The 22,455-nt window shown below is 35.1% G+C and overlaps 1 protein-coding gene across 7 annotated transcripts in view; it reads left to right on the top strand.

The window, feature by feature from the left end:
• Positions 1-22,455, top strand: part of KCNT2 (potassium sodium-activated channel subfamily T member 2) — a 197,383-nt gene that overhangs the window by 37,659 nt on the left and 137,269 nt on the right. For 6 of the 7 annotated variants that reach the window (XR_012588877.1, XR_012588876.1, XR_012588875.1 and 3 more), the window contains exons 3-9: positions 4,279-4,378; positions 7,289-7,345; positions 8,199-8,247; positions 10,184-10,243; positions 14,498-14,572; positions 15,050-15,133; positions 15,732-15,826. Coding sequence is in view for 3 of the 7 variants with exons in the window: in XM_074599205.1 (XP_074455306.1) it covers positions 4,279-4,378; positions 7,289-7,345; positions 8,199-8,247; positions 10,184-10,243; positions 14,498-14,572; positions 15,050-15,133; positions 15,732-15,826 (520 nt within the window). In the remaining 4 variants the exon portion in view is untranslated. The remainder of the gene's footprint in view (positions 1-4,278; positions 4,379-7,288; positions 7,346-8,198; positions 8,248-10,183; positions 10,244-14,497; positions 14,573-15,049; positions 15,134-15,731; positions 15,827-22,455) is intronic. The other variant, XM_074599206.1, reaches the window with a different exon arrangement.

Genomic DNA, 22,455 nt, shown 5'->3' with positions numbered 1-22,455 from the left:
CAAGTGGTTTGTCAATCAGAGCAGTAGACTCTAGAATTTATATGAATTTTCTGCAGAATACTATTCTGATCTAAATCACATACAGACCAGTTGCGTGAAAAATCAACTGTTTCATTCGTTAATCTGGTTTTGGAAGTATTTCTGTAAACTGATAAAACAAGCCTTCACCTGTGTCTAATGTTAACCTAGCTTTCACCCAACCTTCTGCAAGCAAATGTCTAATCAACTTCAACCAATGCATGAAAAGCATTTTACAAAGGTGTCAGCCAACCACCCAAAAAAAAAAAAAAAAGAGAGAGAGAGAAGATGACATATTTGTATGGCTTGCTTGTACTTGCCAAGATCACACACTGCATTATCACAGCCTAAAATAAGTCTCAAAGGGAAAAAATAAGTGAAGTTTCAATTCAGTGGAGAGGGAATAAAAGGTAACCATTACCAGGATATAAATTATTAACAGTATATTTTGATCCAACTCCTAAAGCCAGCTGCTACTGAGACGATTTTGCTGAAAAATAAAAGTATGTTAGAGACTTATAAGAAAGAAGCAATCAAAGGTGATCATAAAATCTTCAGCTGCTATCTCTGTCACTTTGATTTAGATCAGCTCTCTAAATCAGAGGATTAATCTACAAAAATGCTTGTAAGGGAAGCATCAAGAATTTATAATAAAAATGAAAGTCACAGTCAGTACTAGTTAAGTATGATTTATCACTCTGTACGTAAAAATGCCTGCAAAAAGTAGCAAATACTTGTTCTAACTGAGATGGAAGCATTAACATTTGATGTAGTTATATTTATTTCACAAAACAAACAGATTTTGAACTGTTCTTATCAATTTCTTCTTTTAAAGAAGACAAGGATGTAACACCATGGTTACATGGACATAGTGAAATTACGGTGTCATTAAACAATACATAACTGGGTAACAGTGTACGATTCATGTAGCTGATTACAAGTTTCAGGACCAGTGTCAAAACATAGAGATATTCTGTGCAAATGCCCCTGCTAGTTGAACAATCTGGCTATGAATGGAAAAAAAGTAAGTCAAGCAGACCATGTTGATCCACTGACAGCACCTAAAATAGAGGACAAAGATAGTCAGCCAGCAAATGGAAATATGAAATGCTTTCTCTGTAACAGAGTAATAAATGAGAACCTATTTAAATATCTTCTCTAGTGGCTGCCCCCTCCTTCCCATATATGAAATCCTATATCTCCATAATAGTGGAAGAAGTGACATCCCCAACTACGATGCTACAGCAGATTTCGACCAGAGAAAATACTTATTTGGTAGTCCTACATCCGGTGTGAAACCCCTCCCTTATATTCTGTGTGAAGCAGCCATTCCTGTGGAGATATCCAAAGCCTGAAGCACTTTTAGGCACAGCCTAGAATAGATCTATGGAGCTTAAATATTTGAATACTTGCTTGGTAGTTCTAGATCTTTCAGGACTAAGGTTTGTGAGTTAAGAGTTTTAGGCACCAGCCAGGAGCATGGGTCCCTTGTATTTATGTAGCTTTTAATCAGAAAAGCACCATTTTCTTTTAGCATTTAAAACAACCTATAATTTCAAATGATGATTAGAAACCAGGCTATTATCAATGCAGAAAAGAAGCATTTCACACCAAGATTAACTTATACAGAGCTAAAACACATAAGAAATAAACAATATATTCTTTTTACTTATCTAAGGAAGTTAGACAACACAAAATTGGTAAGGAAAAGAAATCCTGGTGGGCTTTTTTGTTTATTTGGAGTTAGGTGTATTTTGCTTGTTGGTTGCTTTTTTGTTTGTGTTTTTTTTTTGTTTTTTAACATTATCTGCTCTTTTTGTAATAGCCTAGTTGTTATGGCAACCATTCATACTCTAGCAGACTTCCACAAAAGGGTTAGTACAGACAAACAATTCATGTTTTCTTCAGCAACAGCTCAAAAAAGCTGGAAAAAAAATTAAATCATAGCATTGTCCAAGAAAAGTACTGGGGTTCTTCCTAATCAAATAATAGCATAACAACACACTTACTTACCAGCCTCTCAATCCATTTAGTACTTCAACCACTGCACTCATAGAATCATAGAATTGTCAGGGTTGGAAGGGACCTTAAAGATCATCTAGTTCCAGCCCCCTGCCATGGGCAGGGACACCTCCCACTAGACCAGGTTGCTCAGAGCCCCATCCAGCCTGGCCTTAAAAACTTCCAGGGATGGGGCTTCCACCACCTCTCTGGGCAACCTGTTCCAGTGCCTCACCACCTTCATGGTGAAGATCTTCTTCCTAACGTCCAGTCTGAATCGACCCATCTCTACTTTTAATCCATTCCCTCTAGTCCTACATCCTAAAACCGACATCCTAAAAAGTCCCTCACCAGCTTTCTTGTAGGCCCCCTTAAGATACTGGTAGGCCACTATAAGGTCTCCTCGGAGCCTTCTTTTCTCCACACTGAACAACCCCAACTCTCTCAGTCTGTCTTCGTAGGAGAGGTGCTCCAGCCCTCTGATCATCCTCGTGGCCCTTCTCTGGACACGTTCCAGCACGTCCATATCTTTCTTGTAGTAGGGACTCCAGAACTGGATGCAGTTCATGTTGGGGAATAAATAATCTGTGGCTAATTACTCTTGATAGGACAACAGAATCACTAGGTTAATGTTTACAAACCTAATTGCCAATAACAGCCGTGGGGCTTCTCATGGTGGGGACCACAGCATTTTAACCCCTAGTTTACAGAGGACAAGATGCTGTAAAATTCCATCCAGTTCTCATGTGATAATTGCAACTTCACAGTTAAAAGTAGTAAGCAGTGTTATGTAATAAACCTGAAGACTTCTTTCAGCAATTGTGTGGTAGAATATTTAAGAATCTATTTTCCGTTTTTCTGTGTTTGCTGTAGATTGCATTTTAATGGGAGAGGAACTAATAGATATAAAAGGCAATTTATCAGTTTTGTCTGTAAGGTGTTCATTTTGAACTTAGGACTGAGTAAAGTCAAAAAGTATGTAATATTACCATAAGATAATTATGATTCCTTAAATGAGAAGATATACATGTGGCTTTGGGTATGCATAATGAAGCTGTAGTTCTTAAACCACAGAAGTGATTATATTGAGTTCAGCAGACCTGCTAAAGTATTTGCAACACAACAATAAAAGATACAATCTTTACTGTGACTGGGTGCAAATGAAGTCACATCTGTGTAAGACTCAGTCAGTGGTATTCTGCTTTGGACAGAGAGGCTCAGCCATGCAGAATCAGACTTTCAGTTCACAAGACTGAAAAAATTAATGCTTAAAATGACCTCCCCTTAGTTAACCTTAGTCAACTGACAGTTTTCACTTAATTAGTGAATAGAAACTTAAAACCAAGAGTTAGATACAAATATTTACACTGGCAAAATTTTAGGACTATTGAATTTAATAACAAGACTGAGAATTTAAACTGTAATCCTGCAACGACTGCAAAAACTGAATAAAAAACATTTAAGTTCCACTGTAGTAGACAGCAATGAAATAAATTGCCCATGTGATAGAAGCAAGTGTCCAATCCTGTCTTTGTGCAGTAAACCTATGTTTGTGGGAAATACTGCAATATTTTCTAATATATCCTTTCAGCTAGAACATTTCAATATTCACATGGTCTGTAGAATATGTTATTGATTTGGTTTTGTTGTGCATTCAGCATGACTTTCAGATGTCCTGGTTCTTGGATGCATAATTACGCAACTTCAACCTTAAATAGCTACATTTTAATATTTTATAAGTTGGGATAGTATGAATATATTCTGTATGAGAAGCTACTGCATGAAGACTTTCAAATATTAATATTTAAATACATGCCATTGTATATCCTCTGCCTATGGTTGAAATTATGTCTTCTTCGTGTCACTGTATCTTGCATCTCAAATACCATATGTAGTTCTGGTTCCCCTTTCAAGAAAGTGGACTTGTAAAAAGGCCTAACGAATGGCATTACAGGCGAATGGCATAGAATAGCTTTCAAACAAATGACTGAGTAGTTCTTTACATTAAAACAGACTGAGTCTTAACCCAGAGATTTCTAGAAGCTGTAGAGGTGTATTATATGTGTATCTGAGAGGCTTATTCTTATGTTCTTCTGTATGATATGCTAATTGCCCATATCAGGGACAGGTTACTGGCTAGATTGACCTTTGCTCTGTTGCAGCATGGCTATTCTAGTTCCTTTTAGTTTTACCTTAAAAGTGGATGAAACTGTAAAGAACCTGAATTTATTTTTATATTTTCCTTTCTTTTCAAAATAGGTCTGAGAATACGATTATTCAATTTTTCTCTCAAGCTATTAAGCTGTTTCTTATACATAGTTCGTGTGCTCCTGGATGATCCTACACAAGGACTTGGATGGTAATGGTGGTTTTTTTTGTTATTTCTGCTCTCAAAGCATTGTTTAACTTACAAAAAATGAACTTAATGAATAAATGTTAGATATTCTGCCAACAGGGATTTGGTTTTATGTCTTACAGATGTGCTTAAAGAATTATAAAGCTAGTCTTACATTGTGAATGGATATAAGAACCAAAATAACATTATTCTTTTTTCACTTTACTGCTAAAATAATCCTGGCTATTTGCTCAGATACTGTGCATCAGATATAGTTGTGCAAACTTATATCTTTTGTTTGTATTATTACAGAACATTTCTATGTATCATATTTATGTTTGTATTCATAAAAATAAAATTGCAAATATTTGGTAGCCAGTTTATGCAACAATAATTTTAGGATTTTACTTAAATAATTCTACCTACATAATTTTACTTAAGTAATTTTACTTAGAACCCCACATCCTGGAAACAAACAGACAAATACGTGAAACTAAGCTTTCATGCATATGACTGATGATAATTTTGTAGCCCTCTGCTTTCTCTTAACACTTCGAAGAGAGTGAGACCAAAACTACATTCTATACTCACAATGATCTATGGCCATACTGCGTGATTTTACACACCTACAGTTATCAGTATGGTATTCTATATGTGTTATACAATCAACCGCCAATTGTAGAAGAAATTACATTTATCATTTATTCAATCCTGTACTTAGTTGTATTTGTTCAGTCTTCTTAATTCTGGATGCTAATAACCACTACATTTTATTAACTTACTTGTTTTCACTTGATTTGATTCTATTGGTCCTAAGTACTGAAAGAAGTAAAGCACAGGTGAAAATAGTAAGCTTGAGGTGATACAACTGGCACTCTTCATACAATGTTAGGCAAAGGACAAAGTATGACTTCTAGTTTTAATATTTGAAAATCAGTTAAATCTAATAAGGGTAGTATAAAAAAGCTAGTGCACAGGAGAAATACTGTATTTTACAAGAATCAAATCCAAAGCAAAGTGAGTTAAAGAATAGTGGCTTTACTGAGCAGTGCATGAGAGAAGGATGTGTGAATGGGAAGTAGAGAAGATGCATTTAAGAATTTTTTTTTTTGGTCAAAATTTATTGTAAGAAATTAGAACATCTGAAAAAGGGCCAGAAAAAAAAATATCTCCTTGGAAAAGCAAGAACTGCAAAAAACTTATTTTTTTACTCCATATGTATCTTAGAATCCTCTTCAAGGAGAGGAAATGTGTCGGGAGGAAAAAAGCTGTAAAGATTTTGCAAAACCTTTAACAGTGGTGGAGAAGAGAAAATCCATCGTTAGAAATTTAGGCATAGTAGCACAGCAACTCAGGGACTTGAAATTTTACAGCTAGTGATACTTTCTGGCATGAAGAAGCTTCTGATAGTGTTTTGTTATGAGAACTCTAGTGATCCCAAATGAGCGTATTATACTGTAAGGTCATGTCTAGGTATGCAGAACGGATTAGAACATCAGTACTTCTGCCACAGGTGTACTTCGATCCTTTTGTACTCATATGCAAAGATTTTTCTGCATCTTGCAGACTGCTTAATTCCCCAGACCTTTCCCGACATGTTTGTTTAACAATTCAACTAAATGTTTAACAATTCAACAGCCAGAGTGTGTATTTGTCTTTTCTATGTATATTATTCCCTTATATTGTGTTGCGGTACATTAAAGAGTTTGTTCTATCTCTGTATAACATTTGTCTGGCTGAGAAGTTTCAGGTAAGTCACTTCTGCGTGCTCACTAAGCCCCAGTCTTAGCAGACAGACCGGCCCTGTGCCCAAACGGTACCCCATTAATGTCAATGGCTTTGCCCATAGAGATCCTGAGGGCTTGATAGCTAAACTACTGCCATAATGCATTCTTACAAGTGCAGTGTTAGGGAAAAAATCCTTTCTAGGCGCTGTCACAGCCTGATGAAAGAAACTACTCAGTGTGCTGAGAGCATGGCCACAGAAAACATTATCACCTGGTTGTTTTTAAAGTAACATTCTGGGAGGAAGGCTTTTCATCACAGATTTCCCCTGCAGATTTATGTCCTGTTTTTCAGAAAGGCCTGCGCAAGTCCGTATCTTTCATTTACCCCTTCAGGCACAGCGGGTGTACAGGGAAGCACTTGAGACATAAAGCAACCTTATTAATGGATACCATTTAGCACCTGTCCCACTCATAGTCGGTAAAAATACAGCTATTACTAATCTGTGGTCTGCAAATCCTTCTCTTTCACACTGACCTTGCTTGCCAAGGATAAACAAGGGCACTTTTCATCATTTACACAAATATATATTTCTGCATCCTTACATGACTGTTTGAAGGGAGGATTTATGCCAGCAATTCAAGGCAAGATAACATCACATGTCCATAGCAGATATTTTTTACATAGATGTCACCAGTTTCTTACTTGAATTACTGCTGCATGAATCTCCAGCCCTCCTCACATCCGCACAAGAGGACATGAAGTGTGGTTTCATACAATCTTTCCTGTTGAGAGTATGGCAGGTATGTGCTCTTTCTATCCCAGCCTATCTATGTGACTGGATTTGTAGCATCTCTTGGTCTTCAATATTTATTGTGCACTTATTTCAGCTTTTGAAAGTATAATTTCAGTTGTTTAGTTTTTAAATTGGAACATGTTTGAAATTAAATCTTGAAAAAATGTAACCTGTAATGCTTCACAGTCATTTATCTACAGATGCAGAGCACATATGGAACTATTTCTGAAAATTATTTTACTTTTTAAAATGTCTATATCCATTGCCTAGCGTTTCAAACTATTGCATGCATTTTATAGAACACTTAATAATGTAATTAATATCCCTCTCCTCCCATATGTTTTTATGATCATGCTCCCATATACATTTGCTAATGAAAATGGACTTCGCATGGATGGGATGACAACTATCAGTAAGGAATTAAACCAGAGTTGTTCCAGTCAAAACTACACACCTGGAACGATCGATTGGTGAGTTCCTAATTTTAAAAAGCAAACCAAAAGTCCATATAATGGTGGGGAGGGAAACGGGAAGAAAAATCCATTTCAATCTGGATTGGTGACATTTTAACATATAATATTGATGTTTCCATAACTCTCATGCAATTACTTCCATATTCCTGTATATTCAAAACTGCCTTTAATATTTTAAATGTTTCTCTGATTGTGTAAGTAAGTGAACTGCTGGGTTGGATGCTCTTGAAAGATCTGAATTTTATCAATGCTTATACCTTTCTGAAGAAAAATATGCCCTTATTTAAAAAGCAATTATGACAAGCAGTAAATGACTGATGGATACTGGATTCCAGTAGTACTGCATCAAATGCCTATTATCATTGAGTTTAGTAAATACTAAAACATGAGATCTTTCCAAGATACGATAGCCCCTGTGAGTTAGATGCCATTTATATCATTACACAGATAGCAAAACGTTCACACACAAGAATTGTCAACTTTCTTTTTCCTACCACAAACAATTATTCCTCTGCATCTCTAGAATCCAAAGCTCAAATTGATTTATTCTTTCTGGAATCATGGGGGATGATCTAGCAGCCACTGAAGGTAATGAAAGATTTTGTTGTCACTAGGTGTTGGATTATGCCCAGGGGAATTTAATGAATGGCTCTGGATTAGAAATACAAGCAATGCCAATACTCAGTAGATAACTACTGATTTTAAATTTTTATTAATGAGAATTTTTTTAAAAAGTAAGGCTGCTCTAATTTCCATTCAGATGTACAATTTTTTTTTTCTCTTGATTTTGTTCAAAACACTAACCATTTTCCAATTAAATTAATATTTATTTTCTTATTATAATGAACAGGTCTCCTATTATTTGGGTGAATCGAAGCTTGCCTTTATGGGCATTACAGGTAATATGTAAATGGACAATTTAACTATTTCCATTTAATAACTGTAGTCAATATTGATCAATAGCATTTTAGTAATGTTAAAGGATACTTGGAAAGGTTGATATTAACAAAGAAATCTGCTTGATGATGCAAGTACAACAAAAACATAAGTAAAGATAAGCTGATCCGAGCTAGCTGATTTGAATTTATATGTCTTTACAATATATTTTTTAAGTATTAAAGCTTATAAGAAAACATTGTAGAATTAGCCTTTTATCTTAGAATTACCAAGTTCTGGCAAGTCAGTCAATTAGTCACTGTTTGCTCTAATGATGAGTTTAAATTTCATAATTGCTTATGAGTAGCTTTTTACATGCTTCATGGACTTTCTTGTTAAATACACTAGAAAGCTAAAGTTACTTCATAATACGCAAGTCTACACGTTTAAAGGAGTGTGTCACAAAATATGCACTACATCAGTGCTTTGTGGGTCTTGGAGATCTGTTGAAGTTTGTGATTCAGTCCTCAGTGTCCTGGAGCCTGCTTATTTTAGGAGCACTTTTTAAACTCGTGGATAGTGCTTTGGGAATTCTTCCTGAGAAATGCATTTTTCTACTAAGAATTCCTTAAGCTTCCGGAACGGTCATACCTTTATATTCTTGCACCATGCTTAGTGCAAAGCCATTACGATGGTTTGTACCTCTATGTAATATAGAATTTTACTAAGGGAGGAATCCCTTGATGAAAATACCTTTCAATGCCTTGCTTAAAGTATGCACAGTTTGAATAAATTTTGACCTAGGCATTCCGATTATTGCATTCAATTTAATTAAAAAATACTGAGAGATTTATTTATATGATTACAGTCATATTCTAATAAGTTTATTTGATAAGGATAGGAATTTTTACATATATGTATGTATGTGTTTATACACATGCATTTACAGTAGGATATATTGAATAGTTGGAAACAAATATTTATTTTTATTTGAGATTCAACCAGAGTTTATATAATACATTAATACTTATTTGGAGAAATTGTTATCATATTTTGATTGCGTATTTTAATAATTTTCCAATTCATAGCATCTTCTTTAATTCTAGATAAAGATATTGTGAGTTCAAATAGTGCACTCTTCTGCATGTTCAGTAATAGTGAACATTAGTTTAAAATTAGAAATCCTGAGGCTTGTTTGACTTTAGGCCCCAGCTGAATTTGTACATCTTCTTGACAGAATATTCCCACAATATACATTAAAATATAAATATTTGCTATGCAAAGCTTTAAATAAATTTATACATATTTAATATGTATAAAGTTCTGAGTACATTTTTTACTATTATGATATTTGAATATTTAAATATTTTTAAATTACACCATACATACACTAAGTACATATAATCTAAGTGAATGCTGATAAGTTGAGCTCAGTTGCATTTAAATATTAAAACCAATAACGATTCAATTGTATTGTTTTTTGCTGTTTTCAACTTTCTGAATTATACACAGTAAAAAAGTGTTGTTTTTTCCAAACATTCATAACATCTTTTCAAAAATTAGAGAGTTGACTAACTTCCATTGTTTACAGCTTCCTCTTTCTCTCTCTTTCTCTGTCTTGGGAAAAGATCTCAGTACTTTTAGGAACAGACAGCTGAAACTTGAGAAACACTCTGGCAGACTGTGTATGGAGCTCTCTAAAAACCATGGAAAGGCCACCCTGCAGGCTCTCTGGAGTGTTATACTTGGAAAAGAGCAATAAGACTCAAGGCACAGCCTGCGCTTTAGTCATAAAAATAACAATATTTAGGCGTCATGCTAAATGCTGTTAGCTGAGATGGTTTCAGAGGATGCATGGAAAAGCTATTTTTATTATCTTTTACTTTTCATTGTGATGCTTAATGTCGTATATTCTTTAGAAGCCAGTATTAATACACATATTTTATCACTTCACTTAAGGTTTCTGTGGCTTTAATAAGTCTCCTTGAAACTCTGCTGCTGAGTTATCTAAGCTACAAGGTAAGTACTTTTAGTTACTTTCAGGCATAATTCGTCACAAAAATGCAGGTACAACAGGAAGTTGAGAAAAACACACATGTAGAGGACAGCCTATTGTCACAGGCAGCCCTGTTCATGTTTCTCAAATTTATGAGCAAACAGTAACATCTAAAGAGTGGAAGTCAGAAATGAAATTTCCACTTTTTTCCATTGTCCATTGGCATGTTGTAATTTCAAACCACATTTTCAAAAGGGACCTGGATTTTTGAATACTGATTTTTCAAGTGCAGTTTTATATATCTGTCCATAATGCAATGGACACGATTCTCATTGATATCAAAGCTGTAGCTACTTAGTATCTATAACTCAAGTTCCAGGCCTTTAAAAATGCACACCAAAAAGCTACACCAATATAGTACTTTTAAAAAAAAAAAAATTGTGGTTACCTACATACTTGTGTTATACATCTCTCTGGTGCTGTTGGAACATCTTTGCAAAATGCCTTGAAATCATCTGATGTGAATACAATATATTTTTGTATTTACATTCTTCTTAAAAAGTTATATTTTCCTAATATTTTTATTCAGTTTTCTTTATTACATTTTGTTATGTGCTATCCTAGTGAGTGTTAGGTAATCTGCATTTTTAGTATCTTCAGGAGAAAAATACTAAAAGCACTTATCAAAGTAAGCTTGGTTTCTAAAGCTGAAAATATCTTGTAGCATAATCTTTTTTGTTTAATTTTTGAATTACTGACATTGAGCAGCTATCAGAGCCATGTCTGAAGTCAGAGAGTTTTACTTAAGTGTGCTTATCAAGTGATTATGGCATAAATATTTTGCTTAGCACCCAACAATGCTAAGACACCTAAAACTGTCTACTGTCTAAAAATGGTTCTTTTTACTCCTTGTAAGTAGCATATAGTATTTATGTGTTGGGGGTTACAAATACAAATCAATTATAGGCGGAAACGATCCAAAATTAACACATCTAGTGCCAAAACAGTAGAGATCAATCACAATTTGTGCTGTTCCTGAGTTTATTGGGCAACGTTTTCTCCCTATCAATTCTGCTTGTGGTCTGCATCAATTTCAATGAGTACAGAAGATGAGAGAAGTATTGGCAAGTCAGCTCCTATGAGAAGTTACTTATTAGTGTGCAATGGGTATAAAGCTCTACTATCCTGGTTTGCTGCATATACCTGTCATGGAAGTTGAGACGATTTTATGATGGCTATATTTCCACTGCCCACAAGGGAATAAAAGTAATGTAATGAAGAATAATAGTACTGAAATGCACTTTGGCAATCCACCTGATGCAAACGCTTCCTTCCCTCTGGTCCTGTCGTCTTACCTACAATCTGGAAATGTGGTGATAGAGCCATTTACCCCAGTATTACACCAGTCTCGTGAAGCCAAAAAGGCTATTTCACGGACTGTAATGCCTTTCTGCACAGCCAGGATGACTGAAGGAGTCTTGGTTCATGTAAATCTGTGACAGAATACCTGTTTCATGTCAACATTTCCAAAGCTTTTGTGATTTAGGCACAAGTCAGAAGACAAGGCAGGAGGAAAACAACAAGAAAAAGATGATTGTGTTTGCATTTGTGTGCACATTGCTAGGATTTCACAAATAACTCGTACAATAAATAAAGCAGTCATTTGAGAGAATACTCCAAGGAATTTGCCTTTCTGATACTTGGTTGATGACATATGAGAAATGATTCAATATGCAGAATAGTGAGGACATAATAGTATATCATGATACTAGGATACAGTGAATTTGCATTTTTTATTGCTTTTATATGGGGAGGAATGCAAAGAATGTAGCACTGTGTTACAATGCTGATCACTTGGATCCAAGAATGAACGGTTTCCTATCTGCATTCTCACAGCTTAACCCATTACATGAGGGTTTGCCCTTGGCCAAAATTCTGAAAGATGTCTACATTAGAAATTTTCATTGCCAAAACTCGCAACAGACATCTGGCAATCCTACTATATCACTGGTGCACAGGCAGTCCCAGCTGCTTTTATCACTACCATACATTCTCACTGCAAAAGGCAGATTTACAGAAGACATCATGCATTTGTATATGTGGAAACCAGAATCTTCCAGCTGCATGCATCACTAAGTACCTGAAGCACATCTGCACAGGCATTTTGCCTACACAAGTAAATTATGTGAAATTTCTTTTCTATAATGCATAAAAGAAAGCTCTTAACATTAAAAAAGAGGAAATTAGTGAAAACAGAGAATGGGTCAGTTGGGAAAATAAAATTTTCTTTTGATTTTATTATTCCTACAAATCAAATCTCAGCTTACAGTATTATGATTTCACTTCTGTTTACAGGGCTGCTTATCACATGAAATATTTAAGATTATTCAAGTATGTCTAACTCCCACCAATTACAATTAACATGGAAGACAATCCCTGCCCCATAGGTACAATGGCTTCCAGATGTGAAAAGTTAAAAATAGAAGGAGTTTTATATGCTATGGAGCTTTTTTTTTAATTTTCAGTGGTTATATCAGATGGTTATTTTAACAGGAAAGATTAATATGTCATTGCAACTGAAAATATAATGCTGTACTGCAAATTCTTGTAATATTGCCATGATATATGCTACATTGTTATTGCATTTACCTATGATGGAGTCTTGATATACAGAGTTAGTAAAGCTGTAGATCATTGAATTGTAAATAACTTCTTTGTTAAATGTATGGATTTTCATACCAACATTTAATCATTCATAGTCCCTGTTCAGATGTGGAAAAGAAGTAGTATTATCCCCATCCTGTAGCTAGCAGCAAGCAGATTAAAAGATCAGTACCACTTTCATTGAAATATGTGGGAAGAGCTCTAATTTCATGTAAGCAAGATCAAGTTCCAAAAAGCCCTGAAATGTACTGAAGCGTTTGTGGCAGAAATACAGAATTTTGATCTTGTAGTCCTAATTCAAATATTAAACACTAGATTGTCTTCCTTATTTCTCTCTCCAAATCAGTTGGGAAAGAGAAAATACAAAGTAAAGATAAAAGAAGATAAATGCAAAGGAAGGAAGGAATCACCATAGAATACTGCTGTCTTTCCCTAACTTAATTTCATTCCTCTTTTTAATACTTATTTCTTAATAAGTTGATATCTTAATAGCAGGATTAGAATTAATAAAGAGAAATATCCAGACCTCTGTGACTAACATGCAGGGGTTAATGAAACAAGATTAAGAGAAAATAAGCTGGTACTATTTCTTTGGAAAATAAAACATATTTGCATTCCTCTTTTGCTGTATATTTTACCATGAAGTTCTATCAGAAGGATGTACAGTGAGTGGCTCATCATTCATAATAAACATTAGTATGGACAATAGGGCAGTCACCTCTGCATAGGGGTGATCAAAACAGTTGATTTAATGGTAACATCTTCTGAGCAGGGCATGTCCTTTGGATATATGTCTCTGCAACTTTTATGCTCTAATAGGGCTTTGCCTCTAGTTTTTAGAAAGTCTAAGAATAATCATTAAGGTAAGAAAGACTTTGGCACAGTCAAAAGCTAAAGCATTGTAATACAGGATTTTAAAGATTTAGAGACTTCTAAGAAAAAGAAGTAGAAATAGTTGCAGATAAAAGAATTTGCCAGCAGGGTAGTCTGTTATTTGTATGAAGAGTCACTCATAAACAAGAATTATTAACATGATAAATTCCTTTGGACAGGAATCTCACCTCCTTATCTGCATGCAAATGTGTATGTAAAAATAAAAGTAAACTAACCTTTGAAGAACAAAAAAGCAGAGACAAGATGTCTGTGTATGATTTCAAGGTACCTAAAAATGCAACAGAAGAAAACAGGAGCATATTATTCTCTGAAAAAAATGAAAACTTAATTTAATGAAACTCTTCATTATCTGAGAGAATGAGTTGACTAGTTAATGCAATTAGAATTCTTCGTTTGAGCTGTTTTACTAACTAGGTCATAGCAAGGCATTATATGGTCATACGGAAACAGAGAACTGCTCTAATGGAAATATAGAATTAAAAGTATATGTTTTTACCTGTGAAGTGAATTATGATAAACAGTAAAAAAATTAGGCCAGAGTAGCTTATATTCTATATTCAAAGTTGACATATGTGTTTAAATCTGTGATGAATGAGCTTCCTGAAATTCATCTAGTGGGAGAGACTCCATATGTGGCATTGGAATATCACATATATTTCTCATCAGAACTATATGTAAGCCTACTGTGACATGGTGGTTTTTTGTCCTTTTCTTTGAAGGGAAATATCTGGGAACAAATTCTGAGAATACCCTTTCTCCTGGAAATAATTAATGCTGTCCCTTTCATCATCACGGTAAACATATTTGAATTAATACATTTGCACATTGCACTTTTATAGCTGCACAAATGCTCTTAATTTTTATTGAAGTAAGTTTGAATCTTATGTGGATGACAAATTTGTCAACAAGAAGAAGATAGTTTGCTACTTGAATGAAGTAGTAATACAGATCACGTTCCCCTTCCTCCCGAATAGGGGAAAACAAAAACAAAACCCTTTAACTCAAACTACAGCACAATCAATAAAATAAACCAGCTAGACATAAAAATCTAAGAATCTCAGGTGTCTGCACTGAAAATTGACTGTCATTATTTTATCAAATTATCTTACATACACTTCATCACAAAGGAAGGAAAAATGTTATTTAAAGCTGTACCTCACACTGGGAACACAATAATAAGTATTTTTGCAAGTGTTTCATTGCTGCTTGAATAGAAAAGCTCTGTTCTTGAACAGAAGAACTTTTAATGAATTTGCTAATTTCTCTTTCAGATTTTCTGGCCAGTCCTAAGAAACCTGTTTATTCCTGTATTTTTAAATTGTTGGCTGGCAAAGCATGCATTAGAGAATATGATTGTAAGTATGACAAAGAAAATAACTATTTTAGAGTTTCCATTTTTTTAGTATATTATCTTTAGTGGGATTTTGGCGGTACAGTTCACTGTCCAACTTTAACAGGAAGCTAACCAGATCTGTTAGGAAGCTAACCAGATTATACAAATGGTCAAGCATTGCTAAACTGCTTTCTGCATCAAAATCAGCAAAAATTAAGACATAAAGTGAAATTTCAATTAGTATAAACTGTTACTGTGCCAATAAGGGAAAGTTGGAATGACTGGTTCTTTTGCTACTCTTGCATTCAAACACAACTGCAGGGAACTCAACTGCTATGCCTTAATTGGTCCTTGCTGCCTGTAATTTGTAAGATAGACATGAGCAGACAGACCTTAAGGCAGCTTGCAAAAGTATCAGAATTGTGCCAGGATGAACAAAGAACTAGTTAAATAATCACAGAATCACAGCTGGCTCTTTTGGACCCTTCCATATGATCAGCAAATTCTAAGCGCATTTAAATGACTGCATTTTATTGGGGCATTATATAATTCCTCTATAGAATCAACTCATGCCTTATTAATTCAAAACCAAAAATAACACCTATTTTCCATTAATATAGAATGATCTTCACAGAGCCATCCAACGCACACAGTCTGCAATGTTTAACCAAGTCCTCATTTTAATATCTACCTTACTATGTCTTATCTTCACTTGGTAAGTGACCAAAACCCCTTTGTTTTTATTATATATATTGGCTTTTCTTCCTTTATTACATAGTGATAAAACAGGCCTTGTGGAAATCATGCGTGGAAATAGAGAGTAATACACTTGCAGTGTTAACTAGCACCTGGTACTACTGGGGTACTGATACACTGGTTTGGAAACAGAATGTGTATGCATGGGAAGGGGAATCATTCTCACTCTAAGGAAAGAAATACAGATGATGCAAAAACACAGGAGAAAGAAGTGGGTGAAAATTCACATAGGTACCAAAAGTGCAATCTCAGCAGAAAAGTCACTCAAATTTGAAGAGTACCAACAGAAGTACCCATACTACGGTCACCTTCCTCTGACTGGTGAGACGGACAGCGAAAAGTATGCAAGATCTCCGCCTTATCACTCTGATGACCAAGTCATGTTCCCATAAGGAGTACAGAGGACATCAGTTAATAATCTAGATTAAAGAAAATGTAGATTTTATTAATCAAGATTACAGAAAGTAGTGGATGGTAGGTTCAAACAACCAAAATTTGTAACTCTGAAGAACTTTTTGCTGCAAGACCTTGAAAACTTAAATTTACAGGAGTTTGGGAAGCATGGAGAAAAGTCTGTTGAGGGCATGAAATATAGACATACTTGGTTATTGAAATTAATGAGCTGCAGATTATTGGAGGCTAGGAAAAGATCCACAGGAAACACTACTTGATTGCCCCATTTTTATACTATGCCAATAGGGATCTACTGTTGATCAGGGCTGGAGACAGATAAAATAGGCTACATGAGTCTTTGCTCTTACCCAGTATAGTCATGCTTATGTTTGTATAAATGGATCATGTTTATAATATAGCTTGGTAGCTTACTTAACATACGGAATTTTCTCAGCAGAAGTGCCTGAGAAGTGAGTGTCATATATGGGGGGAAAATAAAAAAAGTAGAGACAAAAAAAAAGTAGAGGAAAAAAATAGCTGTGTTATAAGACGCTGTAAAAGGGGGCAGTGAACAGAGAAGATGATTCTGTGTGGAAAGGCTAAATCACCTGTATTTATTTTGCCAGACAGAGTGCCTTTGGGTCAGCACACTGATAAAGTTTGGTCTGTCCTTTTGGAGACAGTGATTTGATTTTCTCGAACTTTATTTCTCTAGCTTGTTTTTTTGATAGCCACAGTTATGTGCTGCCTAACCCTTTTGGTAATAACAGTGTAAAATAACACATGGCCTTTTCCAGTCTTGTCCCTCCCTTTATTCAAGAAGAGAAGTTTGTTTTAGCCAGTGGCTACACAAATGGTCCAATTTTACCCCTTGTCTTATGGCCACATGACTGCATAATGACAAATGCTGCCAGTTCTAAACAGTAACGAATTTTTGTGAGATTAAATTTACTATTGAATAGGATGGCCTTCTAAGAGGAAATTTTATATGAATAAAGACTACAGTACTTGAGCCAGAATGCATAAAATTCTATCACTTGGACATTTTTAATCAGCTCTAATTTTGCTTTTTAATTTTTTACAATACAAAGCGCTGTAGTAAATATGCCTTCACCTTTTTTACTAACCTACTTCAATATTTTACTGGACTACTGAACAAAATATGTATCCAGTTCTCAGTGAAGTAAGGTAGTAACAAGAATATTTCCTAAGAACTCACTGTGGTGGTCCCTGGTTGAATAAGGTATAGAAGCTGCAGCTGAACAGAACAGCGTGCCCACCACCAGGCATTTTCATAACTGACAGTAAAACATGCAGAAAATGGCAAGCTCACCTACAGTAATTATGTCTGGTCTCAACAGTCGCAGATAACATCTCATTATGGATCATTATATAGTGACCTAGTATTGACCCTGCTAGACTGCAAAATAAGCTAAATAGGATGAAAACACCCAGTAATACAATAAGTAAGGAAGTGAAGCACTTTTGGAATGACTAAGAATAGTTGTACAAGCATCTGCAGCTTGCCTAAGACTGGAGTTCTGTTTAGGCAATTGTTACTATTGCTTACATGAATACACATAATAGCATTTTTACATGCTTTTACCCATCTATGTATGATTTTATATTAGAGAGAGTATTTTAAAAATATCTAAAAAATTCCCTATAATCAGTAAAAATCAATTAACTTAATGTCTTTGATTATGTTACATCTATGGTGAATCGAGACAGTGTTTCATTTTAAGAGACATCTTTTAGAGTTTACTTGGGTTTCTTCATGCCGAAAGAGGAGCGAAGCCCATTTCTGGAATATGTCCACTTAAGGATGGCTCTCACCAGCCTGGTGTTTCACATTTTCTGCAACAGCAAGTGGTAACCAAGGTTATTTCCCCCAAACATATATGGCAGCCAGCACTAGGCTTACCGTACATATAATGGAGCACAACACAAAAAAACATTTTGAGGTGTCACCAGTCTGTTTTCATAACCATGTTTTGTTTACATTTAGAGATACTACCTTGGTCCCTTAAGCTTCAGTAATGCAAAGTTAATAAGCCTAGATGAGTAGCTTGAATACAGTGCTTACAGTTTCAGAGCACTTTCCCTGTGGAGAGTATTCAGTACCATGGGGACATGCTCATGGTGTACCACTGATAACTGCCCTCACTGTGCCTCCCTGCTGAGCGTTAAGGTTAATGAGGTGACGACTTTCAGGCACTGTATGGATTAAATTGTAACACCACAGCCCTTCTTAGTTCCTGGTTGACAGTCTTGCTGCTTTAACCATCTGCTTCAATAGAACATTGGCTTCTCAGCACTTCTGAAGTCGATATAACTTTACAACACAGGGTTCTGTTTAAATCTATGCTTTTTTATCAGATGTGTAGAAAGAGATGGCATGTAGATTTGTATGGAGATTATACCATTTTACAAGAAGTCCAAGATGGTATGAAGCCCAGAAAGACTCCTCTTTCTGCTTCTGCTTTTTACCAGTTCAGTTAGACTGGTGCACTGAGAAAGTGCAGCAAAAGTGCTTTCTTACTGCTTCAAGTGAGACTGAAACCTTTTGTAAGTCTTTCGATGGTCATTTCTGTGAGAAAGTTTAAAACAAATAAATGCTGAAACTTAAGTACTTTCCAGTGATTAGTTGCTATCTAAAAGATATGCTCCTTAATAATTTTTTTTCAGAATTTTAGGTATATTTTTCACATATTTAAAAGCAGGTTTTTGCTGGGGTGCTTAAGAGATGCTTTCTTAATTTCTTGTGCAATAATAGAGACCTGTAGTTCTATACAGAGTACAAAATAGCTGGATATGTACAAGCATATTGGAGATGACGTGTCTCCACTGATCATTCAGGAAGAATAATTTTGATCCAGAATGTATATTATAGAATCTTTCCTAAAAGCTCGTGTGTTTCCAGAGTAGGAGGATATTTATATCAGAAGGTACTTATATCTGATCTTTGTATGGGTGCAACTTCAGCGGGCAGGAACATGCCTCTGCCATCTATCTGTCTAGCTAGAACTGAAATTATGCTCTCTCCAATGTGGAGGAACTGTTCATTCACAGTCACGTAGAAGTGCCTCAGCACACCCAGGACTCTGGGGAAGAACCTTGCTGGACCTCCAGGTCTCCTGATGGTTTACAATGGAGGGACAAAATTTGGTATGTCAAAGCCCAGTACATCCTTACTTGTTATTCTAGTGTGTAGACAACAGCACTGCATTTGTTACCATTTGACTGGTTGTCTTTCTCAACAGAAATTTACTTTAAAGATCAGTTTGAGGGATCTATATTATGTACAATAGCTGCAAAAAATGGCATATTTATAGACAACATTTTTAAAAAATTATAAATGCATAAAAGGAGCTCTTCCTTATCAACTTTGCACCTATCTGCATATAATAGGTATTTTCAAAATAACTTCTACCATAGCTAGGAGAAAACCCACAGAAAATTCATTAAATTCTGCCTCATGCGTCATCAGCAAATCCATAGTTACATCTACACAGCAGAATCTTATCAGTGGTGGTTACACATGTAGATGCATTCCAACTTATGTCTTGTAACTCAGGTGTAAGCTTTCAGATGAAAAGGTAAAGAAAAATAAGTAATCTAATGTTTACAGCTAATTGGCTAATCTCACAATTTTTATATATCATTATTCAAGCTGTACTTTGCACTCAGAATATCGTGGGAAAAGGCCCCTTCTGTATTTTTGCATACAGTTGTCAATTTTCAACGTTAGTACAGAACAAACAGTAATTGCATAACTAAATTTTTGCTCTATTCCACTCTTTGATTTTTGGTGATAATTGTTTATGGATCTGGGGGTAGAACTCATTTGCAGATCTATAAATTCATAAGACCAACTCCGTGTATCTTTTGAGTTTACAGATTACATAGAATGATTTTTGTCTCTTTTCGTCTGATTTCAAAGAGATCAGGCTACACTATAATTTTACTTTCTTTAAATACCTCGCTGGTGTCCTAACCTGAGCAATTACACATATACCTGAAGTTGTGTACTCCTATATGACAGACTGTTCAACAGTTACTATTGGTAGAGTTCTAGTGAAAGTTACAGACCTAGTCAAAGTATATGTTGTGTCATTTAGCTAATGGATGTTTGCACTTGTTTGTCAAATGAAACACTAATTATTTCTATAAACTGTATAAAAACAGTAAACAACTATTTCAGGCATCTTTCTCTGACACAGTGAATCATCTATTAAGACTTATTTTGCTTTTAAAATCAGTGTTAGTCATATATCACCAGTGCAGAATGATTAGTTTATGAAAAAGGTGGTTACAAACTGTTTGAGATGGATGTTTTTCTTTTTTCATACTGAAGACTAAGAAGCCTGCACAAACTTTGCTTATGTCTTCATTAAAAGCTCACTGAGGTCAATGTTAACGTTTTTTACCCTTCAGTGCTTTGAACGTCAGAAAATTAGGGTGTTTCCACACACTAACTTACAGAATAAAAGTGGTAAGCCAATACTGTAGCCTTAATGTCAATTAAGCAGTCAAAATCTCACCTGAAGGAAACAATATGAATAAGTTGCTTGTAAGGATGAAAACAAATCGAGACAATTATCTAGTCCAAAGAAGACATATCGAGAGCTTCAGATTTGGAACACTATGTTACAGGGGTGAAAGAAAAACAAAAAACAAACAAAAAAGTATCAATCCCACGTAATGTTAGAGAAAATAAGGCATCTCAATGCTCCAGTTCCAGTTACCAATAAGTAGATACAAACACTTCAGAGGGCAATGCAGATCTGAAGGGAACTAAATCACCACATGGAGGTCTGTGCTTCCCTGCCCTTCTGTGTTGGTTGTATCAGCAGCCTACAACGGCAATTTTCCAAGAATGATGCCTACTGTTAAGTAGGAGTGTTAGTGGATTATGTAATGTAGAATAAAATGTGATTTTTTGGGTCTTTCTGTGATGTTCTTTCTTTCTGTGATGTTATGGTTTGCTGTACACCACTCTCAGTGCTCAGGCCCAGTCTCAGTTTATGATTTAGAGAGATTTTCTGCATTCAAAAAAAGCACAAAATTAAACTGTACTTATGTCATTTAGTTTGATCAAATCCAATGATTCTAAAGTGGTAAAGCACGTGAAGTCTCAGGATCTAAAGGACTAAATAGAGTTGCAGAATTTAAATCCCAAAATACTATAGAACAGTAATTGAAAGTTCTAAGTAACTGTAAATAATACCAAATAAATTATTCAACTATTATAAGAATCCCACAAATTATTAAAATAATAGCGGTTGTGCTTTTCTTTCTCTGAAATAAAGCAGATCTGTCAGGAACTTGCACGTTTCAAACAAAGGATCTCTATTTTATGTTTTGAAATATTCCTATGCAATGCTCTCCAAACATAAACAAATAGATCCAGAAGTAGGCCAGGTGGCACAAGTAGTACCTTCCAAATCATAGAATCATAGAACGTGTTGGGTTGGAAGGGACCTTTAAAGGTCATCTAGTCCAACCCCCCTGCAGTAAGCAGGGACATCTTCAACTAGATCAGGTTGCTGAACTATTGCCTTCTGGGAAAACCTGTGTGCATGAACTCAATGACAACCTTTTCATCAACTTTGTTAGGAGAAAAATACACTGCATACAGAGTTTATCTTTTCTTAGGTATAGAAATTTTTAAAGTGGCTTTACTAAAATCTGTATAAGAAGCATGTGAAAAGAGAGTGTTGCTGCAAATAGTTGTGAATCTAAATTATTTAAATGAAACACAAATTCAGATAAAACTCTTTCTGTTTCTAACGGAATATGGACTTAGGGGATGGGCCACTCCTTTTACCTCTGCTAGCACTAGGGATCATTTGTTTACATCCATATTATTAGTACTTAAGGGCCAAAGCCTTTAAGAAGGCTTGATGAGAAAATGTAATGAAAAATTACACTGACAATATGTAATAAAATACCCAACCTGTTTCTTGAGTTGGTGCCTTTGCTTATTTTTGTGCAACTACTGTATTGTAACAACACAGAAACATTACCATATATACATTTATTCTGTTTTCTTTTTTTTCCTTTTGCTATTAGCATGGTATTTGTCATACATTTTTAAAAGTATTTTTTTACATGTTTAAGTTCAACACTTCAGATCTTAAAAAAAGCATATGGGTGATTAGTGCTGTTAAACAGTGCCACTTAAAGAGTATA

This window comes from Larus michahellis, chromosome 8 (assembly GCF_964199755.1).
Source record: "Larus michahellis chromosome 8, bLarMic1.1, whole genome shotgun sequence".
Lineage (NCBI taxonomy): Eukaryota > Metazoa > Chordata > Aves > Charadriiformes > Laridae > Larus > Larus michahellis.
This window is presented reverse-complemented; position numbering and strand designations above follow the sequence as displayed.